The 23,545-nt window shown below is 44.6% G+C and overlaps 4 protein-coding genes across 4 annotated transcripts; all 4 read left to right on the top strand.

Annotated features, from left to right (window-relative positions):
- The first annotated feature begins 2,988 nt into the window (after window positions 1-2,988).
- Window positions 2,989-4,679, top strand: LOC105681897. The gene is made up of 3 exons (XM_012393382.3): window positions 2,989-3,445; window positions 3,527-3,643; window positions 4,300-4,679. Exons 1-3 carry the CDS (start codon window positions 2,989-2,991, stop codon window positions 4,566-4,568), a joined length of 843 nt encoding a protein of 280 aa, XP_012248805.1. The 3' UTR covers window positions 4,569-4,679.
- Window positions 4,680-10,953: 6,274 nt separating this feature from the next.
- LOC100743205 lies at window positions 10,954-12,432 on the top strand. Its single transcript, XM_003494579.3, has 3 exons — window positions 10,954-11,378; window positions 11,463-11,565; window positions 11,681-12,432. Exons 1-3 carry the CDS (start codon window positions 11,043-11,045, stop codon window positions 12,013-12,015), a joined length of 774 nt encoding a protein of 257 aa, XP_003494627.1. The 5' UTR covers window positions 10,954-11,042; the 3' UTR covers window positions 12,016-12,432.
- A 4,613-nt stretch (window positions 12,433-17,045) lies between these two features.
- LOC100743086 lies at window positions 17,046-20,392 on the top strand. The gene is made up of 3 exons (XM_003494578.3): window positions 17,046-17,571; window positions 17,803-17,978; window positions 19,177-20,392. Exons 1-3 carry the CDS (start codon window positions 17,315-17,317, stop codon window positions 19,569-19,571), a joined length of 828 nt encoding a protein of 275 aa, XP_003494626.1. The 5' UTR covers window positions 17,046-17,314; the 3' UTR covers window positions 19,572-20,392.
- An 88-nt stretch (window positions 20,393-20,480) lies between these two features.
- LOC100744473 lies at window positions 20,481-23,540 on the top strand (the record flags this gene model as incomplete). The annotated part of the gene is made up of 3 exons (XM_024372065.2): window positions 20,481-22,417; window positions 22,546-23,048; window positions 23,302-23,540. Coding segments are annotated over exons 2-3 (723 nt in total), but the record flags the coding sequence as incomplete, so codon positions are not given.
- Window positions 23,541-23,545: the final 5 nt, after the last annotated feature.

Here is a 23,545-nt window from a genome sequence, read left to right as displayed (position 1 = left end):
TGTGACGACGGCGTCGGCTTATCCTAGAAATTTGATTTAGTACCATCTTTTTTTTAGAAGCATCTCAAATTTCTAAATCTGTCATTTCACTGAAAATATCTTCTCGATTATTCAAACAAATAATTGCCATTTCCTAGACCTCTAAAAAATAAAAATAAAAATTAGTATTAGAAAGATATAAAAATATGCAGGCTTTCCATAACTTTCAAGTGAGGGATTTTTGGAAAAAGATTAAAAATTACTTTTCAACGCCATCGTTCACAAAAGCACAAACGTTCTCAGGCTCCCATACCTCAAATTCTCGACGCCTCGAGGTGTTCCCCACTCTGAGGAATGTCAACTTTCGGAGATGTCAAAGATGACCGGAACGAAGGGAAAACTACCGGAGGACCGCGATGCACAAAGTATCTCTCTCATTCGAATAAGTTGTCCTCGTTTCGCGGTAGCCGCTTTCTCCACCTCGATTGGGAAGGATCGGAAAGGAGATGAAGGCTCGATAAGGGACACTCAGGAGAAAGAATCTCTCTATCCCTTCCTCTCTCACTGTGACATCAACTTTCGGTTTCGGGTACGGGAGAGAGGTGGTCGTCATCGTTGACCCAGTTACCGATGCTCGTAAGTCGGAAAAAATCGACACGTGGGTCAATCGTATCGTATGATCATGAAAAATGATGAATTAATTTTTCAAATTGGAGATTCAAAGTTTATATGATTTGATCTAACTGTTATATAATCGAAATAGAAAATACGTTTTCCAAACGACCACGATATACACTTCCTGATTATTTATTAATTATTAAAGTTCGATAATTAAATCAGCCTTGAGTTAATTTTGATAATTTTTTAATCGAAACTAAATGTCACATATTCCACGTTAAAGGAATTACAAATGCTTGTTAAAAGTTAATATTTTAGTCTGTTTTTTATTATCCCGTATAATCGTAATTATGATACGTTTCTTGATCGAAAATTCGTGGCCTGGTTTCTTTTCGGAAGCGTGTTTTCGCCGGATTCGGAGAAATTCGTCGCGAGAGGAGAAAGTATCTAGATGTATCGATCGGATCTTCTTATTGCCGACGCAGGAGGATGTCGAAGGAGCGTTAACGGTGTCGACGAGTCTGTGAATGATCGATTGCCCCGCGTCGACACACATTTCGCCTATCGAAAGGAGAAAACGTCTCCGCGATAAATTCTAACACCCTCCCTACCACTGCGGTAGATTACAGAAGTTTCTGGAGAAACTTGGAATCGATTAAATGCTGTTAGCTTTTTTTATCAGAGAAACGGGAACACTCGTGTGCGTAAATTTTATCGAGATAAATTCATATGTTATAGAACGTAATATTTAGAACTGACGTTACAACGATATCTATGAACATTTTAAACGAAGATATAAAAATAAACTACTCGTTAATTAAAATTGCTATGTCATTGAGAAAAATAGTTCTAATTCTAGGTGTATGAAACTTTAAATTGCAAAGACGAAGAGTTACTCTGACAGAGATCATAGGTGACAAAATTTCAAAGGAAATCTCGAACGAATTTTTTGAAAACCCATAGTTTCCCACCTAATCCAGTATAATTTCATAAACTTTCTATTATTCAAGAATCCAAGGTATACACCTCCAAACTATCGCAAAAGTTTTCTCCTAATTTCCCAGTTTCAAGCGGCGGAAACTCGCCTTCGCCCTTGAAGGATCCGCGAAATCCAAGTACGAGAAACGTTCACGCACCCTCCCCATTCCCTCGGTAGTCAATCAATGTGAAAGAAGAAACGAAGAAGAGAAAGAAACGAAGAGAGGAAGAAGACTCGAATCGATCGCGAATCGTCCCATGCAATCGTCGATCGGGTTTCAAGGATACACGATCGTCCGTGTGGCGTGGCGTCGTGGCAAGGAACGAGCGAATGATTTCGAACCGGGCCTAGTTATACCTACCAGCCGGCGTTACGTATATGTATACCGTGTATCGTTCGAGCAGCACACGAAGGGAAGTGGAACAGAAGAGAAAGGTATGCGCAGAGATGAACTAGTTTTGTTCGACGATCTGGCCCGGTGCCGATCGAGCCAGACCGATCGTTCCTCCCGCTGGTTCCGTCTGTCGGAACCAGAAACAATCGTCGTTTAGAGTCTCGCGTGATTATCCTATTGCATTCACAGTGTTACGATGAGTTTCCCGGGCGATGGAAAACAGACTTCATGGTTGCTAATATCTGGCGCGGACGCGAGAGACTCGCGTGGCTCTGTCTGTTAATTGCATATTGAAAGATGAACAACGAGCAGGCACGCGCGTATAGAGAGATTCGAAATCGGCCACGTTCTCTTCTGCTCCACTAAAGCACGGAAAGAGGGAAAGGAAGTCGTATCCGGAGACGTGGGGCGGGCAGGGTACGATATCAGAAGACGCTGATATCTACTGATCTAGAATAAAAGAGACGCGAAGATGAGAGGTATGGGATCCGGCAACGGAGGGAAATCGAGAGGCGAGTGAAAGATGAACGGAGATAGGAAGTGGAGGCGTAAGCTCGTGTTGTGCGAGCTAGTCGCGCCTGCTCGCTCCTTCGCTGGAGCGGCCTCGCAGCCAACCGCGGCGTAACGCTCTAAAACGCTTCGAAAACAAGAATTAAAAAAACACAAGCTACGAGAGGATCGGCCGAGCGAACGAAAAATTGCAGGCTAATGCACACGGCCAACAACACGAATAAGAGAATGGTCTCTGGCCGGTCTCGAGTGGCGATGCTCTCGTTGCTTTTTTTATAATACAATCACCGACCGGCACGTACAACTATATAAATGAGATTTGAAGACCGACGAGATGCAACACTCGGACCTCCGCCGTAGGTTCCGTAGCATCTCTAATCTCTTAGCGCGTATCTGCCCGCGAATCGTGAAGTTTGATCGATATCATAACAGTTTGTTACTTTAACGGACGTTTTACTAGCGGACCGGAAATTTCGAATCGAGGATCGACGTGGTTACGATCGACACTATGGATTGGTTCAGGAGCGCGTCTATACGCGGACAGCAACGTCGTTGTTTGGCCCTCTGTCTGCTGATCGTTTGCCTACTTTCTACCACGAAACAGGCCTACTCCGCGGACGCCAACGATACGAAGGATTCTTTCAGCGGATTTGCGACCGACTGCTCCACAACGGACTCCAAAAACGTATCTGTATCCTGCTACGGAGTTAGGATAGTCAGGAAGATCATGCAACAGCTATTAGAGAAGTCTAGCAAGGAGCCTAATATCGAGATCTTTGATGGCGTTAGTTTGGTCGAGGTACCAGGAACTGGTCCCATTCGTAAAGGAAGGTTCATGAAAGGATTTGGAAATATGGGAACCCTGATGCAGTTTCTGGAGGGAAGAGAACTCAGAATTAAGCTGCCAAGCTTCTTGCCGCAAAATATCGAGAGTGCTCTCCAAGAGAGTTTACCGGCTGATCAAGGTTGATTGCAGATTCCATTTTTGGGACGATAATCGTGGTTTTACGGAGTCGGATATTTGACAAATTTTATTTTAATTTCAGCCAGAGCAGGTGGTGGTGGCGGATTTGGAGGCGGCGGATTCGGAGGCGGCGGTGGTGGTGGCGGCGGCGGAAAGAAGGGCGGAAATGGCGGAATAATGCTATTGGCGCTGATGATGGGTAAAATGATTCGCTAAATATAATACATTAGAATTTTAGATGAATCTTTGGATACATTTTTATTCTGTAACTTGTACAATTTATAGCTTTTGGAAGAGTTGTAAAGAAAGTATCTTGTTGCTCGTTTGAGTAGTATCTCGCAGTCTCATGTTTCGAAATCTGTAAGTTTTTTGATAGCTAAGAATAGTTTTTCTTTTTCTTTTTAAACTGGAATTAAATTCTCGTAATTAATGATACAAATCTCTAGATTTCAATCGTACCATTTGATACTAGTTTCCCGCGAATAAAAGCTCGAAGTTCACTCCATCAAACTGGAATCTTATTCCTCAGGATCGTTAAAAATGTCTGCTTAGAGTTAATCTTCAGAGTCCGAACATAGACGTTTATAGAACTATCCATACTTAAACTTTGGAATCTAGGCATCAACATTCACAGAGATATTTATCCATACGTGAATCTCAGAATCCAGGCACCAACATTCACATAGGATTATCAATCTACTTTCAGATTTTAGGATACAAACGCGAATCTCTACAGAAATATCTATTATCTAAATCTAAATCTCAGAGTCAAACGCTAAACATTTTAAATTACGCCTTATCCAGTTTCCCGGATCTCGGAAGCTGACTATCTAATAGCATTCTCGTGATTTCCAGGCAAGATGATGGCGGCGCTAGGATTCGGTGCTCTCGGTTTGTTAGCCATGAAGGCGTTGATGGTGTCGGCACTGGCGCTCATGCTCTCGTTGATTGTCGCCGTGAAGAAGTTGGCGAGCAGCCACGACAGCGGCGGTGGACATCACGTAGTCTACGCGCAGGACGTCGGCCACCATCATTACCGGAAGAAACGGTCCCTCAGCGAGGAAGACCACGATCTTCCGTATAGAGGCTACGCGCACCTGTTCGGTGATTCGCGGGTGTCCTGATCCAATTGATCTTCCACACACGTACACAGAGCCGTTCGTCGTAGATCTTCTTCGAGAGTCAAGCCGATACAGTATAATTAAACCGCGTTCGAAGAGACTTTACGAGCGTGCCGCGAGATACCACACGAGACAAAGACGGCCATTCTCAACAGTGACAATGACATCGACACGGTAGTAGTGACAGACATGACGGACAGAATGTTCGAAAGTGACGCTTTAGAGATTCGTTTTGCACGTGAAACGCGTATACACAGTATAGTGATGAAAATGTAACGATCAGTTGTGGACCACGATGATTATGGGACGGAAAATCGACGACACGGACGGACGCTGAAAAAACCAAAGTACACCCTGTCGAAGCATGTTTATTTATTATTCTTCATTCTCTACACACTCATCCATTCAGCCTCTTTTGTACTATTTATTTATTGCGCAATCGAATAAAAAGTATCCAACTAATTACCTGACCAAAAGTTCGCGCGTGTGTTCCATTCAACCAAGTCACCCAGTCAAGATAGAAAAGAGAGATAGAAAAAATATCTTCGTAAATTCCATCTATTAGAAGAAAATTCGTAAACGAGAACGATGGACCAGATGTGTCGAGGATCTATCGACCGGTAGGATTTGATCAAGTGTAGGAAAATCGGGCAATGGAATCGGAGCCGATCGAAGTAAGTGTGCCAACGAGTCGCCATACCTTGCGTTGCATATTTCTTTCTGCCTCGTGCTTACGATGCTTGAAGCTCGCGATTAAACTCTCTAGTCTAGTCTATTTTTAATCGAACGGATTAACGAGCATAAAGCGGTAAATAAACTTTGTGCGAAGGATTCTTCCTGGCCGCTCGTAATCCGGATGTCCGTGTTGGTGGGACGGTTGTGGGTAAGCGTGTCTCGCAAGTAGCACGACGCGATTGTGTAAGAAATCGTGCAAAGTGAAACGTTCTTCGAGGAACTGAAGCCTTTAAGAACAGTGTAATCCGTAGTGTGATCGCAATTACCATAAGAGTCGGTATTAGATCAGCCAGATGTTAATTAATGATATTCGTGTATCGATTTAATCGTTCGTACCTACTTAACGAAACAACCGTGAATATCGGTTATTGTTCTTGCGATTCGATCGTATATACGAATACGATTATTCCTTGTTTGGCATTTTAAAACATTTTCCACGAAAATCGACTCGATTATTGGTTTGAACGATCAGTTCCTATCTTTGGAAAACTCTTCGTGACGCAAGTTTCGATACGGACTGTTTCCTCGCAAGAGAAATAGCGACGATCGAAACCGCTCAGCGGTCGATCGAGAGAATCGGCGCAGTTTCACAGAGCTGCTCTTTCTATGCAACTTCTCCTCCCCACTCGGGGTAACCTGTTCCCCTACTCGACGTGATTTTCTTCAAACTAGGCTCGTTCTCCTCGTTCTTCTCCTCGACGGAGGTCTGGAGGGAGGAAAAGCGTGTTCGGGGGCCGAGACCCACTGGCACACATTCCGGACGCTTCCTTTTTTACGTCTGAGATATCATAAAACGGGGGAAACGCGCTGGTAATCGACTCAGATCGCGCAGTGATCGCTGCGTAACTCACGCATGATGAACCGATGGCGGAAATGCAGCCATTCTTCGTCCCGTCGATGTAATCTTCTGCTATTAATATTGAAATTTATTGCTACATAAATTTCTCGAGAATTTCTTCGTCTATTTAAAGATGGAGTATAATTTATAAATTCACTCTTTTCCTTATTTTTCTGCTATTGTGGACGTCCATAAACTTTCTCACTATTCATCGATGGGTTAGGTATTTTTCTTTTTCTCATTAGGAAATAAGTTACGTACTTCGTTGTCGACTTTGTATGTACATGGAAAATTCTTTCGACTGAATTCCTCGCTCATTTTTACTCACTCGACTACTACCATAAATTGCAATAGATCACGAACGGGAATAAATTTCTTCTCTTCTTGAAATTTTATCTTTACTTACTATACCCGCAACTTCCTCTGCTTTCATTTTCTTCCCTTTCTTGCATTCGACAAACCCCTGTCGGGCATCTGGCTTTATCAAAATCGGCACGTAATTCTCGGTTTGCTTTCGTTTTCTTTCTCCGCCCGAGGACAGGCAGCGACACGGCGATTAAAGTTTTGTAGCGCCGTAAACTCGAGCGCGACGCGTCTGACGTCAGCTGCATCGCCAAGGGAAAACGAAAGTTAGAACGTTTTCGTGAATGGACCGGCAAAACCGCGACACTTCTCGTTTCCGAATGCGAAAGGAGCGGAGTCAGGTCAATGGATCCAGCAAGTCTCCTCTTCTTAAAATTCTACGCGACATTTTCATCGATATTGCAACATCCAAGAAGACCGAACATAAAGAAAATACTTTGGTACGAAAGAGTAGTCCGTTATATTCCACGCTCGTTATTGATCGAAAGAAAATTTTAAATTCAAATGCGACGACATCGACCGATTTTACGAAGGCGCGCGTGTCAACGATGACCTATCGTTGCTCTGAATAATCTAAGATTGCTGGTTGAAGTGTTCATGCTAAAGGTATTATAGAATGGAAGTTGCTTAATTTGAAAATAGAAATATTTGTAGCTCTGTAAGTGCTGATCGTGTGAATTACGCTAGTGATGAATGGGAGATAGATTAACGATTTGATATATAGTGGAGGATATAGGAATCTCGAATTCTTTGAATTCTTCTGTTGTGGAATTTTAAAATTTCTTAAGGAATTTCTGACGGAGTTTCTAAGGCGATAGTTGCTTGTTTAAACTCAGTTTCGAACGACAAGAAACTTAAAAAATCACCAGATGATGGTAATTAATTAAGACGTAAAGATCTTAATGTGCAAAAGCTTAGTCCATAAACCTGATATTAACTAGCGAGAACAAAAGAAAGTGGATTAATGCACGTTTGTCGACAATCCACCTCGGATTTGTGTCATGAGAATAAAGGTACGTCACAGAATTACAGAATTGACAACAAGTTCTCAAAATCGGTGACTTATTCCAAAAAGTGGACTATGCGAAATTCTTTGACTCTTTCGTTTGACCAGCCTTGACCCCATTCTCATTTAATATTTTCTATTTTACTGTTACAAGATGGAAATTCCATTTCCTCCAAACGCTTCTTGCAGCAATGGCTATGAAGAACATAAAAACTTTACTTGGTACAATTTTCCTGTTTCTTACCGACCGACTTCGCTCTCGTCTATTTTTACGAGAAGTTTGCAATTTAGAAATTCGTCGAAGTGCAAGACAAATCACAGGGAATTTACAAGAAATCTTGCGTGTACGATGCGTGCTGTTCTGGGTTAATACGCGGTCCGCTATTAGCAGACGAGTGTCATCGGACGTTTCTCTGGTTTAAGTGAAACTTCGAACGTGTATGCCAGGCGAGTCGAGCCAGAGAGAAACGTTAACGTCCAGGCTAACGTGTATGTGCTATGACACTTATTTCGAGTTCTCGTTTTTTTGGAATGTCGTTGCGAATCGTCGAAAGGAATTCGTGAAAGGAATCAATAGAATTCGAATATTTCGATCTAGATGACAAAACGTGGCGTTTAAACGTAAATATGGATAAGTTATTTTGAATCGCTATCGAAATTAGAAACAAAACTCCACAGCGCTAGAATGGCAATAAGTCGAGGTAAACACGAAATAAAATTGTAAATGAAGGAAACGAATTTCTTCTATCTTTCTCCTACATAGTCAAACCCAAAAACTTTGTAGGTCGCATCAGCCATTCACGAAACATTCCATTACGATGCGACACTTCGCTCATGCGTCAAATAATCCTGCATCAAGTCAATTTCTATGTATGGAATTCTTCTTACGATTATTAAACCTAGCAAACTATCGCGTGTCAGCATTTTTAAGTCCCTTGGAATTACTGCTAAAACTGAAAGTGGCTGCACTCTGGTGTACGAGAAGCTTGCTTGCCCTACTGACACTATTTCCAGCACTCTCAAGCCTTAAAATATATTCTTAAATCTTTCCTTCCAAATTACGCCACAAACAATTTTCTGAAACAAATTTCGATAATCATTCAATAGCGACAAAGGCGCTCGTATCCCCTCCAACGAGCAAACTCAAGGGAAAACGCACAAAGAGGATGCAAGAAATCGTGGAGGCTTGGTGAAAGTTTACATAATCCGTTTAACGAGCGATATCAGGCGCACACCTAATTTCGCGATCTACGTTCAGATGATCCGAGCGTTCCTCTAGACGCGATTTTACCTGCGACTGGGCGTGTCTGTTCCTTTCTGTTGCACGCCACGGAGGAGAAACCTTCATTTTACTTTTGAACGGCTCTCCTTCCTCACGAGAACGAAGGATCGACGAAAGGATTGCGATGCTCGAGAAAGGATGAATGAGCACTGACGTAAGATCAGCCGGATTTCCTTTTCCGATCAGATCCCTTCACCGTCATTGTGCGGAAAGAAGTCTCGTTTTATTAGTACGACCGTCGCGCTCAGCAATTATGTCAACGCGACACGTTGTGTTACGCGACGCTTTTGTTTATTTGGGTAATTATCGAATTTGAGTAATTAGTATAGGGGAATTAATATATTCAAAGCTATAAAACATAGAATATAGAATTATGGAGATTTGACTGGATTAAAAATTATCTGCCAGCAGGAGATTAGGAGAGTGCCCGATCGGACAGCCTACTGTATTATTCATCGCGAAGGAGATTATAAAGGTATTCGGTCAGACTGTATAACACTACTATACCGATGTTATGGGCGATTAAAATTTTTGTATGATTATTTTTACTAAATAAAAATTGCAAAATCGTGATTCTCTCATAATTAAACTGATTCCGTATTCGCAAAACTTCTGTAGTTAATTCATCACATAAAGAATAGAAGCAGAACATAAAGGGACAACATCAATAAACGTGAAAAGATAAGAATACAAGATGAAGGATAAAAATGGAAATCGAAACCAAAACTTCACAAACGTGTAACTACTTTCTAAGATCGTTGTTACGATCGATTTCCCGGATTTATCCAACTTGTTCGACGAGAGTGTCGGTGGCACGCGTTCGGAATTCCAATGACCTAGCGGCCGGTGGTCGGCACGAAATTCCACCGATGGCACCTACACGCGCCGCTATTTCGCAACCGAAATTCCACGACCGCTTTGTAACCGCTTCAGGTCGGAAGGAGCGAAACGAAAACGACAAGAGGTGTGTTATCGACACGGGATCGTGAGAGTCGCGCGGGGTCAGAGTAGAAAGTGGTGTCCGCGTATATACTTCGCCTCGCGATGAAGGTCGGATCCGGGATGTTTGAACCTGATCTATACCAGTTTTCTTTCATTCATGACGATTGCGCTTCGCGATGGTCACGAAGGGAGAGAGTCACGCCAATTTCTGACCTCTTCCTGCGGAAATTACGATCGACAAGCTACTACGAGACTCTTCACTTATGTACACCGGCGCCGATACGATGAATTTACTGCTTCGAATCGGATGGAGTCACTTGTACGTTTAGTAGGACCTTTGTCTCGGTACAGCTCTGTGGTCTACGCCAATGGTTTCTTCGTTTTTATACCTTTTTTAATTATCTGCTGCGTTTAGTGCTGTTAGCTCATGTACACGTTTTACCACTCTCTACTAGCTATGGTTAATTGCTGGATTCTTGTTAATTGCTCCTCCTGGCTTCATAACACTTCTCTCAAGAGAAACCGTGTTAGCATGTCGAAGTATCGAACTATATGATTTTGTACCTTTAGATCAATTTAGGCTTCAGATACGTAGTTTAAGTTAGTCATCTTTTAGTTCAAGATTCTTCCTAAACCTTCAAGTACAAGCCATTACCAACATGCTATTGAACAACTAGCTGTAATTTTAGGACAATTCCTAAATGTAGGTCACCCTTATCTCAATCTATCCTATCTGCCTTCATCTGCCTTTAATTTCCCAACGAATTTCCACATGAAAGTTAACCTTCCGTGTTAAGTACTACAAGCAAACTATGGATGAAGCGTAAGGCGACAGGAGTAAAGTAACGTACGTGGTCGTAAGATGAAAGGGAACAACGGAAGAGAAGGTCTCTTTGGGCGTCCCACGGTCGTCCCGTATTCGTTGGTCGTGGGCAGGTCGCAGGTCGTAGAGGATGGATGGGCGGCTGTAACGCGTGGAGGAACACCTATCCGCGTCCGCCGTCCGAATACTTTCGTCGGTTAGGCCGGCTAAACGGTCCGAACGGAACACGGCGATGCGGTCGAAACATCGTGACGACACTCCTGTATGGCAAATAGGAAGAAAAAAGAGACAAGGTGGGGCGGTGACGTGTAGGGGCGCAGAGGAGGGGCCCGCCAAATATAAGCTAAAGAGATTGCACGATGGACCACACGAAATTTCACTACCGACGGGACGGGCTTCGAAAAAGGAAAATAATCCCAGTCGCCGTGACACCAACCGTTATATTTCGTTTTCGTGTTTTGGACTTTCCGTTTCGTCGCACGAGAATCATGAAGATAATCGCCGTTGTGGTTCTAATATCAGCCGTTGTTCTGGCCGCCGGACAAAGCTTGGAGGATTGTCTGCAGAGCGACAGCATCTCTTGCGTGCAGAAGAGCTTGTATCGGAAGGCGAAGGAGTTCTTCGACAAGGACAGCTTCGAACTGTTCAGTGGTGTTAGCTTGGTGAAGAGCGCGGACAGTCAGGGAAGAAGCTCTAGGACTAGTAAAGAGTTGATGTACGAGCAGGAAATCGACGCGGCTAACAGTGTCACAGATAGACAGAGTGCTCTCGAGAATTTTGTCAGCGAGGAAGCTGGACAGTTCCTCACTGGTCGCAGTCTTAGGGTAAATAGACGATCGTCAAGGCGATTATTTGTATTTATCTTATTCAATACGATATATTTGACGTAATATTTATTCGATTCGTAGATCAATTTCGCTCCCGTTTTTGAAAAGATCGGAGAATCTGCTCGTGCCATCAGTGACTCTGCGCCGGAAGAGATTCGCCAAGCCGTCAATGAAGTTGTTGAAGGTACACACGCGTATATATGTACTCTTAGTTAACAACAAAATCTATATTACAAAATCTGTAGAATTAAAAAATTTCACGAGACCTTTCGCTTTTATTCTCTCATTTTTATTTGTAGGTCGGGGCAGGAAGAAGATGCTGAAATCGATGTTGCCTTTGCTGATCGCGGCGAAAGTGAAAGTCGGAGCCCTCGCTACCCTGGCGTACCTTGCCATCGGTCTCATAGCTAAGAAGGCCATCTTCGCCTCCCTCATTTCACTTGCCATTTCTGCGTTCATCGGCTTGAAGGCACTTTGGTCGAAAAAATCCGATGTCACCCCCTACAATGGGTGGAACGGCGGCAATGTTGGATGGTCCGCGCCAGTTGCGACCGGAGGATGGTCTTCCGGTGGCTCTTGGGACGATTCCCACAATTACGGACAGAGCCAAGCGTACTCCGGATATCATCACTAATTTTAAATTAGATCTATTCGTGTAAACTATCAGTTTCTCCCTCTTTCTCTTCCTCCTTTTCATTTCCTCTTATCTTTCTCCTTTCCCTTTTACTTTCATCCTTCCTTCTCATCGTCGATCCAAGAATTATGGAAGCATGGATGAAAGTGTCGATAATTACTGGATCGATTAAAGCTATTTATTGTTTATTTATCCAATTTTTGAATAGTTAAGCGACCACCATCTCGTGGTCCCACGTGTAAATAATGTTATCGTTGTAAGGATATACGAATGGAATGGACAGACAAAGGACTTTGGAATCAAATATAGAGGCTAGTCGCGACGCTTCCGCATCAATTCGGAGCTCGTTCAGGTGTGACCAATATCGCTCGGTACCATTTTTTCCTCCCAATCGCAGCCGAACAAAACAACATCTAGTCCAATACGATTTAGATGAACTTCGTTGAATTATTCCTACCTGAGAATCATTGTAATACTGATGTTCAGCCGTCAAATACAGAAGTTATAGAAAATTATATGATACAACGATATTTTCATTCGGCTATCCTCTCTCCGCCCGCCCAGCGAATCTTTCCCTTAGAAAAAGATCATGCATCCGTTCCTTAAGAAAGGGAGAAAGGAAAAATCGTTCAATTATCGTTGATCGAAACAAAAAGCAATCTATCAAATTGTCGAACGAGTTTCTCATCGTCGAAAATCTTCCCGGATCCACGGCGAAAAGAGAAATCACTCACCGACTTTCCAAACTTCCAAGAACCTCCGAAACTGACTCGTTTTTTCTTTCTCTTCTCTTCGCGTGTTTCGCCGGCGAAATTTCAGAGCTGTCGGCCTCGAAACCGGCCCCGCGCGTCACGAAATCGAGCCGACGCAATGCTGAGATGGAAATGCCAGATGGTTATCGCGATCGAGCAGTGCGCGGCGGACCACAGCCGAGGGGAAAGTGCACCGGCAAGGTGCACATCCGGTCAAGCGAGACGCACGACGACGCGCTTCCTCACGAGACACACGCGGAGGTCGAGAGGCCGAGGCTCGCGTTCGTCATTCTTAATCGGGTCGAGAGGACGGACATTCTACTAAATCTTCCACGACCGATGTCCTTAAGTCCCAGATAGAGGAGGAAAATGAGCGGCTGGAAAGGAGGTTGACGCAAAATTGCCGTTTCTTCCGTCGTCGCTGGTCAAGTCGCTCCGGGGCCCGCCAGTAAAAATCCTTTTTGCCGAGGCTTTCTGGGCCAACGTTCGACGTGCGACCCACAGGCTGATTAGTGGTTGCAGCCGCCGACCAGGCGCGAATGTAAAACAGTCACGATTCGTACGATGGATTGCTCGAGTTTTATTGTTTGTTAATGTCACGAGCTTCGACGTGACTCCACTACTTTGCTACTAAACATTCAGACTTGACGAGAATCGCAATATTTGCAGAAACGAAAAAGTATAATGCGCCCCTTATACCTACGTTTCCTTTTCGAATTCTTCTAAAATAAAGATCGACGACCTGTTCGCAATTTTCATTCGACATTCGTATTGAATATAAATTGCATATCGGGGAAAATATTAGTTAACGATTAAGATAATTAGTAAGAGTTATGTCAAAGGATAGAACCGTTTGATAGAAGGAAGGTGAAACGAATCGGAATAGCAAGAACACGAGTGTCACGGCTCGTTACGTCTGCCCGTACCGCGACAGGATCGCGAGAGATCCCAAGGAAAAAAGATACGGAATTATTTTGAAAGGAAGAGGAGACTTTCGTTAGTGGCGAAGTCACGCGGCGAGAGACACGGTGCATTAATCGCGACGCGGTGTTGAGTCAACTCGTCTTTATTCAGACTGCTGTCTCTCTTTCCACGATCAAAGTACATTAACCATCGCGAACGTAAGCTATCCTGTCACAATCGTTGAAACATCGTCAAAGGATACGGAACTAGTTCCAACTTCTAGAATCGATGAATCAACGAAAACAATCTGTCCATTTATTGTAAAAACGCATCGGCAGTGTAATATTTTTATTCGTCGACGTGTACCCAAGACTGCCGATTCTGTAAATCGTCCAATTTTTTCGAACGTGGAGAGCAAACGCGAGCAGAAAAACCGGAACGCGACGTCCATTAAGAAAGAGGGGCGGCGCAGCCAGGGCAAACAGAAAGGAAAAGAACGAAAGAGAGAAAAGAAGGAAGGAAAGAAAGAAAAAGCAGCCATGAAAATTGGCGCTGCGCCCCGCGAGCGTCACGGATCTGCAAGCGGATGAATAGAGGCTTTCTTTTGGATGTCACAAAAGTGGAATTTCACCTTGTGCTCGTAACGCGAGAGCCTTCTATCTCATTATTAGAGAGTCGTAAAGTGGTGAAGCCGAACGAACGGCTTTGCTCGTATCTAAATCTCGGTACGGTTCTCACGTCACGATTAGCCCCGGCAGTTTCTCATGCGTCACTGGGTTACTAGATTCTCTCTGGTTGCCTGTAGGTTTCCTAGTGCCTTATTAGCCGCATACCGGCCCGCACCGTGCGCCGACAGATGTTCGTCGACATCGACAGGTCACCGTGATTCGAATCACGCTGGCCCTTATAAAAATCTGGTAAAAGCGTGCGACACGGATTCTATCGTGGAACGCTGCTTCGGAGTCTGTTTCCAACAACTCGATTGGAAATTGGAAAGTTTCGATGTTCGATTTTCAGAAGCCTCTTCTGAACCAGGTTACCTATCGAAAATAACGTATTCGGCTCTGTTCGTGAGCCGCAACGTTGCTTCATCGTTTCGTAGTTGAGAATACCGTTTTTTCGTTGGAATGATTTTATACCAAAAAAATCAATGCTAAACGAAGACCAGCATAAGTAAGGGAATCTATACATCCTCTGTAATTTTGTACTCCGTGTTTTCTTAGGTTATGTTACGCGGAAACGAGAGAAGCAAAACGAAAATTTCAATTTCCCGAGGAAGTCGTGCGATGCACGCCATCGCGCGTGTGTCCCATCGACGTTTCGAGTGGCGTGGCACGCAACACCTTGAACTTCGCCGTGAATTTCGAAACAACAATCTGTAGTCGACCCGTTACTCTTTCCCGCAGTTCCATTCGCTCTCGTCCAGGTCGCCTTACAGACTGCTCGTCTGCATTCCATCCAAATCTAATTACCACCACGATTCTTCCGCGTATCAAATTACACTCTTCGTCTCGTTCGCGTCTCTCATCTAGTCTCTGAATACGCGGACTTTCGATAACCGTCTAACTTTGGTACGTCTCGAGGCTCAACGACAGCTTTCTGATCGGATGAAAGTGTGTTGTCTCTCTTCAGCTACTCTCTCACACGGGCTCTTAACCTTTGATTCCTGAGTTCTCTAACCATAATGTCCTCGATACCGCGACTTCCGCCACTAGAAACCGTTCTTCATTCCGTCAGGTTTCTCTGTTTTCACGATATCTGTTCAGTTCACAACTTTTTTATTCAGGGTGGCCATCCATCGGCCGAGGTACCTTCGCTTTTCTTCACGTTCACGCGTTCGTCAGCGCGGCGAGTCGTGAACGCCGCGTCAGGTGGATGATTCCGCCCGGGGCGACGTTCGCTCTCGAGGATCGGCAGATCTTGATCCCCGAAACCGGCTGGACCAATGGAGACCGTCTTTCCAGAGGGGAAGAGACATGGATCGAGGTGAGATGAAGACAGGTGCGTTGGAAGAACGAGAGAGATAAAAAGAGACGAGACAGCCGAAATGAACGCCCGGCACTCGACCCAGTTGTAAATGGGTGAGCGACCCCGTTCCCGAGATAATATCTCGCGTCCATCATTCGCCGATGAATTTTTCGATGCTCCATTCACGTCAACCTCTGTGGTCGTTAACGATTCTCCTACTATGAGAATCGTTTCGATACTTTTTGCATTCGGACGAACAGTGACGAAATTCACACGTAGTTTTCTATGGGAATGGTAAGGCGATATTTCTAACTCGTAATTTGATGTTACGAAGCTACAGAAAGAACTTAGGATCCCTAAAGTAAATTATGCCGACGAATAACGGACAGAGAGCACCCAAACGTAGAAATATGTTTCAAGGAAAGAATTTAACGACATTAAATTTCGGGTAACTGTAAACAGCCCAATACCAGTCTAGGTAACTTCGATTCAAAGCCCGTGCCATGCTATTCCGAAAGATTGTAACATTTCCGAATCTCCGTGCGACAACGCAATTTACCCAGAATGTTAAACCATAAACGTTCGTTAAAATAGGTCGATAAGAAGTTTCGTGCATCCCATGACATCCGGAGAAAATAACCACGAGGAACGATTAAAGGAGAAACGTCCTAGTCTCCTTGTCATGATTTCGATTCTCGCTGTCAACCGTTTATTTACGAGTTCTTCTGTCGCATGCAAAAAGGGATTGGACGTACGGTGGACGAGCACTGGTATCGCGCTCTCCTGCTAATAATAATAGCTACGATCGAAGGAATCGGTAAAGAGAGACACGTTAAGTCGTGCGAGAAATCACGAGGGAGCTGCTGCCGTGTATGCTCGTGTTCCCCACGACCTCCACCGCGTAGATTTCCCTCGTTGAATCTCCATTTGACCGAGGAGGGAGCCTCCCTTCTACCATCAAACCTTAATGGAGGCCGAAGTAGGTCTGCTGCAGGCGGCAAGAAGAAGAAGAAGAGGACGAAGGAAACAAGGAGACCAAAGTCATGGGCGCCATTGACGGTGGAAAACGACGAGGAAGAAAATGCAAGTGCCTCCCTCTTCTATTCCCCTGCGGCTATTTCCGGTATCCTGGTCCTGTGTGTTTTACTCTGTTCCTCCTCGAGTTTAGAGAAGAATTGTTGCATCGCCGAAATAACGAGATTCGTTTGAGGAGAGGGATGACGAAAGGGGAAGGAGAGCCTCGTAGAGAGGCCTGCGAGGATTCGAGTCGAAGAGAGGGGTAGGAGAGAGGAGCGAGGAGGCGCAAGTAGAGAGGACATAGGGGGGATTACAAGTAGTAAGAAAGAGAGAGACAGCTCTTAGTAAGCGAACGCGAACGCGAACTCTCGGTGGCCTGTGCCCACGAGGTCTCCCCTCGTGCGATACTTCGGTATAAAAGCAAAGCAACCTCTTTTGGATGTAACACACGAGGTTCGATCGACGCTCATCCTGGCGTCCTCTCCAACCGTGAATCGGCTACGACACATCACTGCGCGATCGTATCAAGGATAATACAGCAACTTTTTCGCCTTCTTCGATTCGAACTTTTTCGTAGACGCACGGTGGTGATTCTTTCTCTCTTTCTCTTTCTTTTTTTTCTTTATTACCTTGTACGTTTCGATCGACACTCAAGGAACATGAGCAAGTACTTTGTGACCATTTTGTGGCTACTTCCGGTGCTGGCCGCAGCCCTGCCAGCAAATGACAAACCTGGAAACGAAAACGACCTAATGGCGACCATCTACAGCGACTGTCTGAAGAAGGAGTCGATCAATTGCATCAAATACAAAGTATTTTCGTACGTGGACAAGATGCTCGTTGATAAGGAGGATATCACGCTCACGGACGGCATCACTGTGGTTAAGACGTCGAACGCCGAGGAAGGTGCACCTAGGTCGGTTTTCATTCGTGAAAAGATATACCTTGCACGAAATTTAAGAAGCGGACATCAGTCTCGAGTTTGATTTAATGGAATTTTGTGTTTCGTAGAATACTTTTCAAATATGATTTGGATATTTCTGTCTGTTCGGTACATTCCAAGTTGTCTCTGTCGTTATATTAATTTACTTGATTAATTTATTTGATTAATTTTGATGGACATTAATCGATTAACGTGTTCTTGCAGATCAATCGAGTCTAGCGATTTGGATACCCTTTTATTCGACCGTCTGGGCAGGTTCTTGAGGACGCACTCTGTCAAAGTCGACCTCAAGGGAACCGATATCCTTGGCGCCATTGAGTCTGCCGGTCGAAGTTTCGAGGACTTTACCGACAATGCTGTTGAAAGTCGTGGCAAGAAGAGTGAGTATAAATTGATCCTCCAACTAACTCGAGCCCTCAACCGTATCGATTAGCGATAAAAAGCACTTGAAAACATTCGCTTCGACTCCAGCTAAATCTATCTATTCAGTTTATAAAATTACGAAATTCCTTTACAATATACTTCTTTCATTTGACATTAACTCAATTATCTATTCCAAACTCAAAGTATTTTCTTAATAGGCCTTAAGAGGCTATCTATTAATTATAAGAACTCAGGCATCGTCGAGTATTTTGAACGGGGTTCGCACGATAGGCTAATCAGATCACTACTTAACGCAACAAGTGCATGGGTAATTGGGATTCACTCGATGTTAGAGTCAACAGCACCGTGCCAGCTCCCAAGCCTCGTCGTTGGCACTATTCAATGACAACGCTGACGACGGAGCCGGTGAAGCTGGTCGCGAGACGTTGACCCACTGAGAAACTGGTTCCGCTTCCCCTTGAAGCGACTCGAGCGACGAAGATGCGATTACCTGCGAGCAGAGAAAGAGAGAGAGAGAGAGAGAGAGAGAGAGAGAGAGAGAGAGAGAGAGAGAGAGAGAGAGAGAGAGAGAGAGAGAGAGAGAGAGAGAGAGAGAGAGAGAGAGAGAGAGAGAGACAGATAGGCCTCTCGAGATCTCACCGCGCGAGATTTTTGACATACTTTCCTTTGTACGCGGGGTACGTCGCCTTGACCTTCGCCTATTTTACTTCGAGATCTCTCCGCGCGTATCGTCCTGAGAAAGGTCGGGTCGTGTTCTTTCGTGAAACGTTTTCAGCCTCTTCGTGAGAAATTCAGAGTATTCAAACGTCGTATTCCCGTGTTCATGAGAATACTAATTCGGTTTCCGTACATTGTATGTTCGTAATCGATGAGAAATTGTAGTCACGCTACGTTAAGCGTCGTTTCCGCGAGCGGCTGACCAGAAAATTACCAATAAAACGGCCACCACCTCCAGGAGCTCCTCGGTTCTGCAACTTTAACGCGTTACCCAAACGACGAAGAAATCGAATGCTTCTAAGTTTTTAGAACATAAATTTTTTGATGGTCGAGGAATTTAAATTTCTTCATTGTTATATACATTGGCACAGCGCTTTAAAATTCTTGCGATTGTTTCAAGGGGACATTAACCCACAAAATTCTACCGAACGTTACCGTTACCACCGTTCACTTAACGATCGTCGAATTCCTTTGCAGAGAAGGCACAAAAGATCCTTGGTCCGTTACTGATGGCCCTGGCCCTGAAGGCAGCAGCCCTGTTGCCCTTGGCTCTCGGCGCGATCGCCGCCATTGCTGGTAAAGCTCTTCTGGTCGGCAAAATCGCCCTTGTAATTTCCGCCATCATTGGGTTGAAGAAGCTGCTCAGCTCTAGCGGAGGAAAGCACGTGACATACGAAGTTGTGTCGCATCCTCATCACAGCAGTAGTCACATTGTCAGCCACGATGACGGCCATGGTGGTGGTTACGGTGGCGGTGGCGCTGATTATGGCGGTGGTTATTCCGGAAGCAGTGGCCACGGCTGGGCCAGGAGTTTACCTCAAGATGCTCACGAGTTGGCTTATCGCGCTCATCAACCTCAATCACAAGCATGAAGAATCTCGTAAAAAATTTTTGTTCTTCGACGTTCCTCACTTTCCTCTTTTCCTCGTCCTCTCAACATCTCTTCCCTTTCGTTCCCTTTATTCTTTCTTTTGTTTCCTTTCTTCGCGACTCTACCGCTCTCTGTTTTATGTATATTTATTATTCCTATCCTCGTCGCTACCTGAATATTTCATACGTTCTGTCCTGTTTTCCTATTCTTTCCTAGAAATTAATTCCCTAGAAATTCCTTAGAATCATTCTCTTCTGTTTCTACGACGAACCAGTGCCTCCACGAGATACTCGTTCCATGTATAGCATAACTCGAGCCTTTGTTATTTATTCATTGCGCCTAATATGATTTAGTATTTATTTAATTTTATTCATTTGACGTGTGCTATTTGTTATTGCCTGCATTTGTTCTTTATAATAAAGAGATGGCGAACGGCGCGCTGCGTCTTGTCCAAAGGAAAACGTACAACATACGTGAGTGTGAGAATGCGGAGAACGTAAAACCCTCTTCAGGATCGTTTGCGGTTACGTCCGTTTATTCTCTTTTATTTATGCCTTATACTTACACTTGGAGGAATTTTGCGCGGATCCAACGATCTAGGCAAGAAATCTTCTTCTACGTGCAACATACGTCACGTGACAGGACTCTCGCGAGTTTGATATTTATGAAAACGAGTGAAAGTACTATAGGAACGCGTCGGTGCATCCATTGATACTCGAACCAGATACGACTTAATGAGCTGCTAGCAAGTACGACCGCTATAGAGGATTTCGGATAAACCAGTAGAAAGTACTTTCATGCAACTGAATTATATTTTTTTTTTTTTTTAAAAGGGGAAAAAAGAAAAAAGGACAAGTTCGGAAATTTCCCCGTAGTAATTCGTCTTATTCTGACACCATCGATCGACGAGACATTCCATTTGTCTAGTAACATCGAGGCACATTGCGATGTCAATTTCACGGCATTCTGTAGTAAATAATGGCGAGCGTTCGCTCGACCGTGTCGCTACTGACCTAGCTCCGGCCAGCGGTCGTTTAATGGCTCGTAAAGTTTACCTCTTTTTCGCCAAGCACCCTCATTACTACTGCATAGATTACTCATGGTACAGTGAAACCGGATGCACCGCGAACTTCCAACCGGTAACCTGCATACCGACCGTATAATGAGAGGCAAACTGACACACGTGGATTGTGTGTGCATGCTCGTGTTCACTGATCGGAGCAAGGCCAAATGCGAGTGAACACGACGGTCTCATTGGCGAGCAAGTGACGCGCGACACGGGGTTTCATTAATAAACATGGCGATGCAGAAAATCATGGGGTCGCCGGTGTATACGCTTTTAGCTTGTCGAACCGGAAATCATGGTTCCTACCGATGTCAAGGTGGCGCTCGCGACATTTCGCTTTCGCCATTTCTCACATCATTTTTACGTACGTGACGCGAACACGATGGAGGAACTCGTGACGAGACATAATATATCAATTTTATTAATTTACCATACTAAGTTCTGTTGACCGGAGATTTCTTCGTTTGTTTCTCATCTATCAGTGACCTCGTTAGATTCGCGAAAATTCATTAGCATTCGAATTATACAATTCGTTGAGTCATTGAAACAATCGTCAAATCATCGACCGACTCATCGAATCAAAACGGTAGCCAAGCGTGGGAGAAGAACGAGCTAGAAAGAACGAAAAGAAATCGAGGCGGATCAGGGCCAGTTCCCCACCGAAATTTCATTCCCGGCTCGCTGCTTTCCGATGCTTCACTGCGCTCATGAACCAGAACATTAAGAGAAGGATACCCCCTCCGAGGATCCGTGGCCTACGCGTGTTTACCACATGTAACGCGTTTTCACTTGGTGTGGCCCAGTTAACCAGTCCGGTCGCCATCAGCCAGGACGAAGATGGCAAGGATGCGTGGTACCGCAGGATAAGAGGGAAAACAGCCGCTGGGAACGCTAACCAGGACGGCTGAAACGCTGGCAATGACTAACGGTTATCTTTAATTGACACAGCTTCGTTTCTATTTTTGTTCGTGTCATAAATGTAGAATGTATCGTCTCAAAACATATATTACGCGCATCGTTATACCTCCGTTTTACTATAGAATAAAAAGAAAGAGAAAGAAAGAACCTAGTTATTTGTGATTACAACATACGAGCGTATCATGATCTGGTTAATCCGATACTTCCAGCGGATCAGGTCGATCAACCACCATCTCTCCCGTGATGCTTTCGATTTCAGGCTTATCGAGACACGACGATAACACGAGGGAAAATCACAGTAGAAGGACATTCGTGTAGAAGACATGTACACACCTGGTTGCCACGAACTTCCGATCAGAAACGCTATCTGATCTGGTCAGACCGGTCGAGCGGATGAAGTCGAATGACAAGGGCGAGGACGACGATCCGGTCGAGAGTAGCGAAACGATTCGCCGGAATCGTCGGTTTTATCGATGGCGAGTTGGTGGGGCTGGGACGGTAGGAGAGGAGGGATGCGAATTCCGAACTGATCCGGAGAGCAACTCTGCTCTCTACCTGTGGTGGACCCCAGGTGGTTAGCGAGACGCGGTCTCCGCTCTCAAATGATCCTTGGCAATGAAAATTCTCCCACAATGGTGGTATTCGTACGCGCCGCACCGCCACGGTGGGGAGAATATCACCGGCCACGGAGGTACACCTGACCAGATATATAGAGCTAGGGCAGGGCTTCCGCTACGGACAGTCCAGTTACAGTGCTCTGTGTAAGCACGCATCTCGCGGCCCAAAGTGTCAAACAACTCGAGTACCGGTGGCTAACAAGCTTCGACGCTTGTTCCCAAAATACCACGCAGAAGTCCACAGAAGTAGGTTCTGTTAGTTTCTACTCGCGCACATTTTCTTGCTAAATTTCCCTCTTAGTGGGTGCGAGAGTTTAGGACTTCCCATCGAAAGATATTTCTCTGGAATATATAGACATTTTTTTTGTTTCCAGGTTCTTTAGATTGTACAAAATGAGAGATTTTGCTTATTGTTCCGTGTACCTGGCCTTTTTACTGGCCATGGCTTCGGCTAGATCAGCCGAGACTAATCCCACGACCAATTCCATCAATGAAGAGACAGCAAGGTCTAGTGGAAATAGCAACGTGTTTGGAGATCTTCGACAGATGTACCAGATTTACAAGGAATGCGCAGACGAGGATATTAGTTCTTGTTTGAAAGTGAGGTTGCTGTCGGCCGTAGACAGGGTGTCTAGGAGCACGCAGTTGAACGTTGCCGACGGTGTTACCTTCGTTCAGGACGAGCCTATCTCTAACGCGGAGGAACCACCGAAATCTCTTCAGGAGATCGAGGCCGGGCTACCTAGGGCTTTGGACGACAAAGAAAATGCGTTGAATACCATGATCTTCGACAAGGTGATGAAATTTTTCCAAAGCCATACGTTGAAATTGAAGCTGCCCAATGTAGAAGAACTTCAACGGAGTTTGGTGGAAGAAGGTGAGAATTTATACAATTGTCGATATACGACATTAGAACTGGTCTTATCGTGTCAACTCGTTAGAGCATTCATCCGAAAAAAGAAAGTTTCCAGTTCTGATTTCCCGGTCCAGTAGACCGTACGGCCCACTCTTTTTCCCGCTGCAGTCTTTCATACAACAAACATTCTTTTTTCGTACCAAATTAATTTTTCAGCACTCTAATATAAACCATGAAATTCGTTTAGTTAAATTTCGATTATATTTCTTTGCAGGCCGTAAGAAGAAGAAGAATATGGGGGGTCTGCTAGCTATTCCTCTGTTGATTGGTGGAACTTTGGTACCATTGGCCTTAGGAGCGTTAGCTCTTTTAGCTGGCAAGGCTTTGATCGTTAGCAAGCTGGCTCTAGTACTGGCTTCCATCATCGGTTTGAAGAAACTAGTGTCAGGAGGCGGGGATCATGGTCATGAAGTCGTTCAAGTTGCCGGAGGCCACGGATCCAGCGGATGGGCGAGATC

Source organism: Bombus impatiens, unplaced genomic scaffold, assembly GCF_000188095.3.
Source record: "Bombus impatiens unplaced genomic scaffold, BIMP_2.2 scf_2850, whole genome shotgun sequence".
In the NCBI taxonomy this organism is placed as follows: Eukaryota; Metazoa; Arthropoda; class Insecta; order Hymenoptera; family Apidae; genus Bombus; species Bombus impatiens.
Note: the sequence above shows the minus strand (reverse complement) of the source record. Positions and strands in the feature narration are given on the sequence as shown.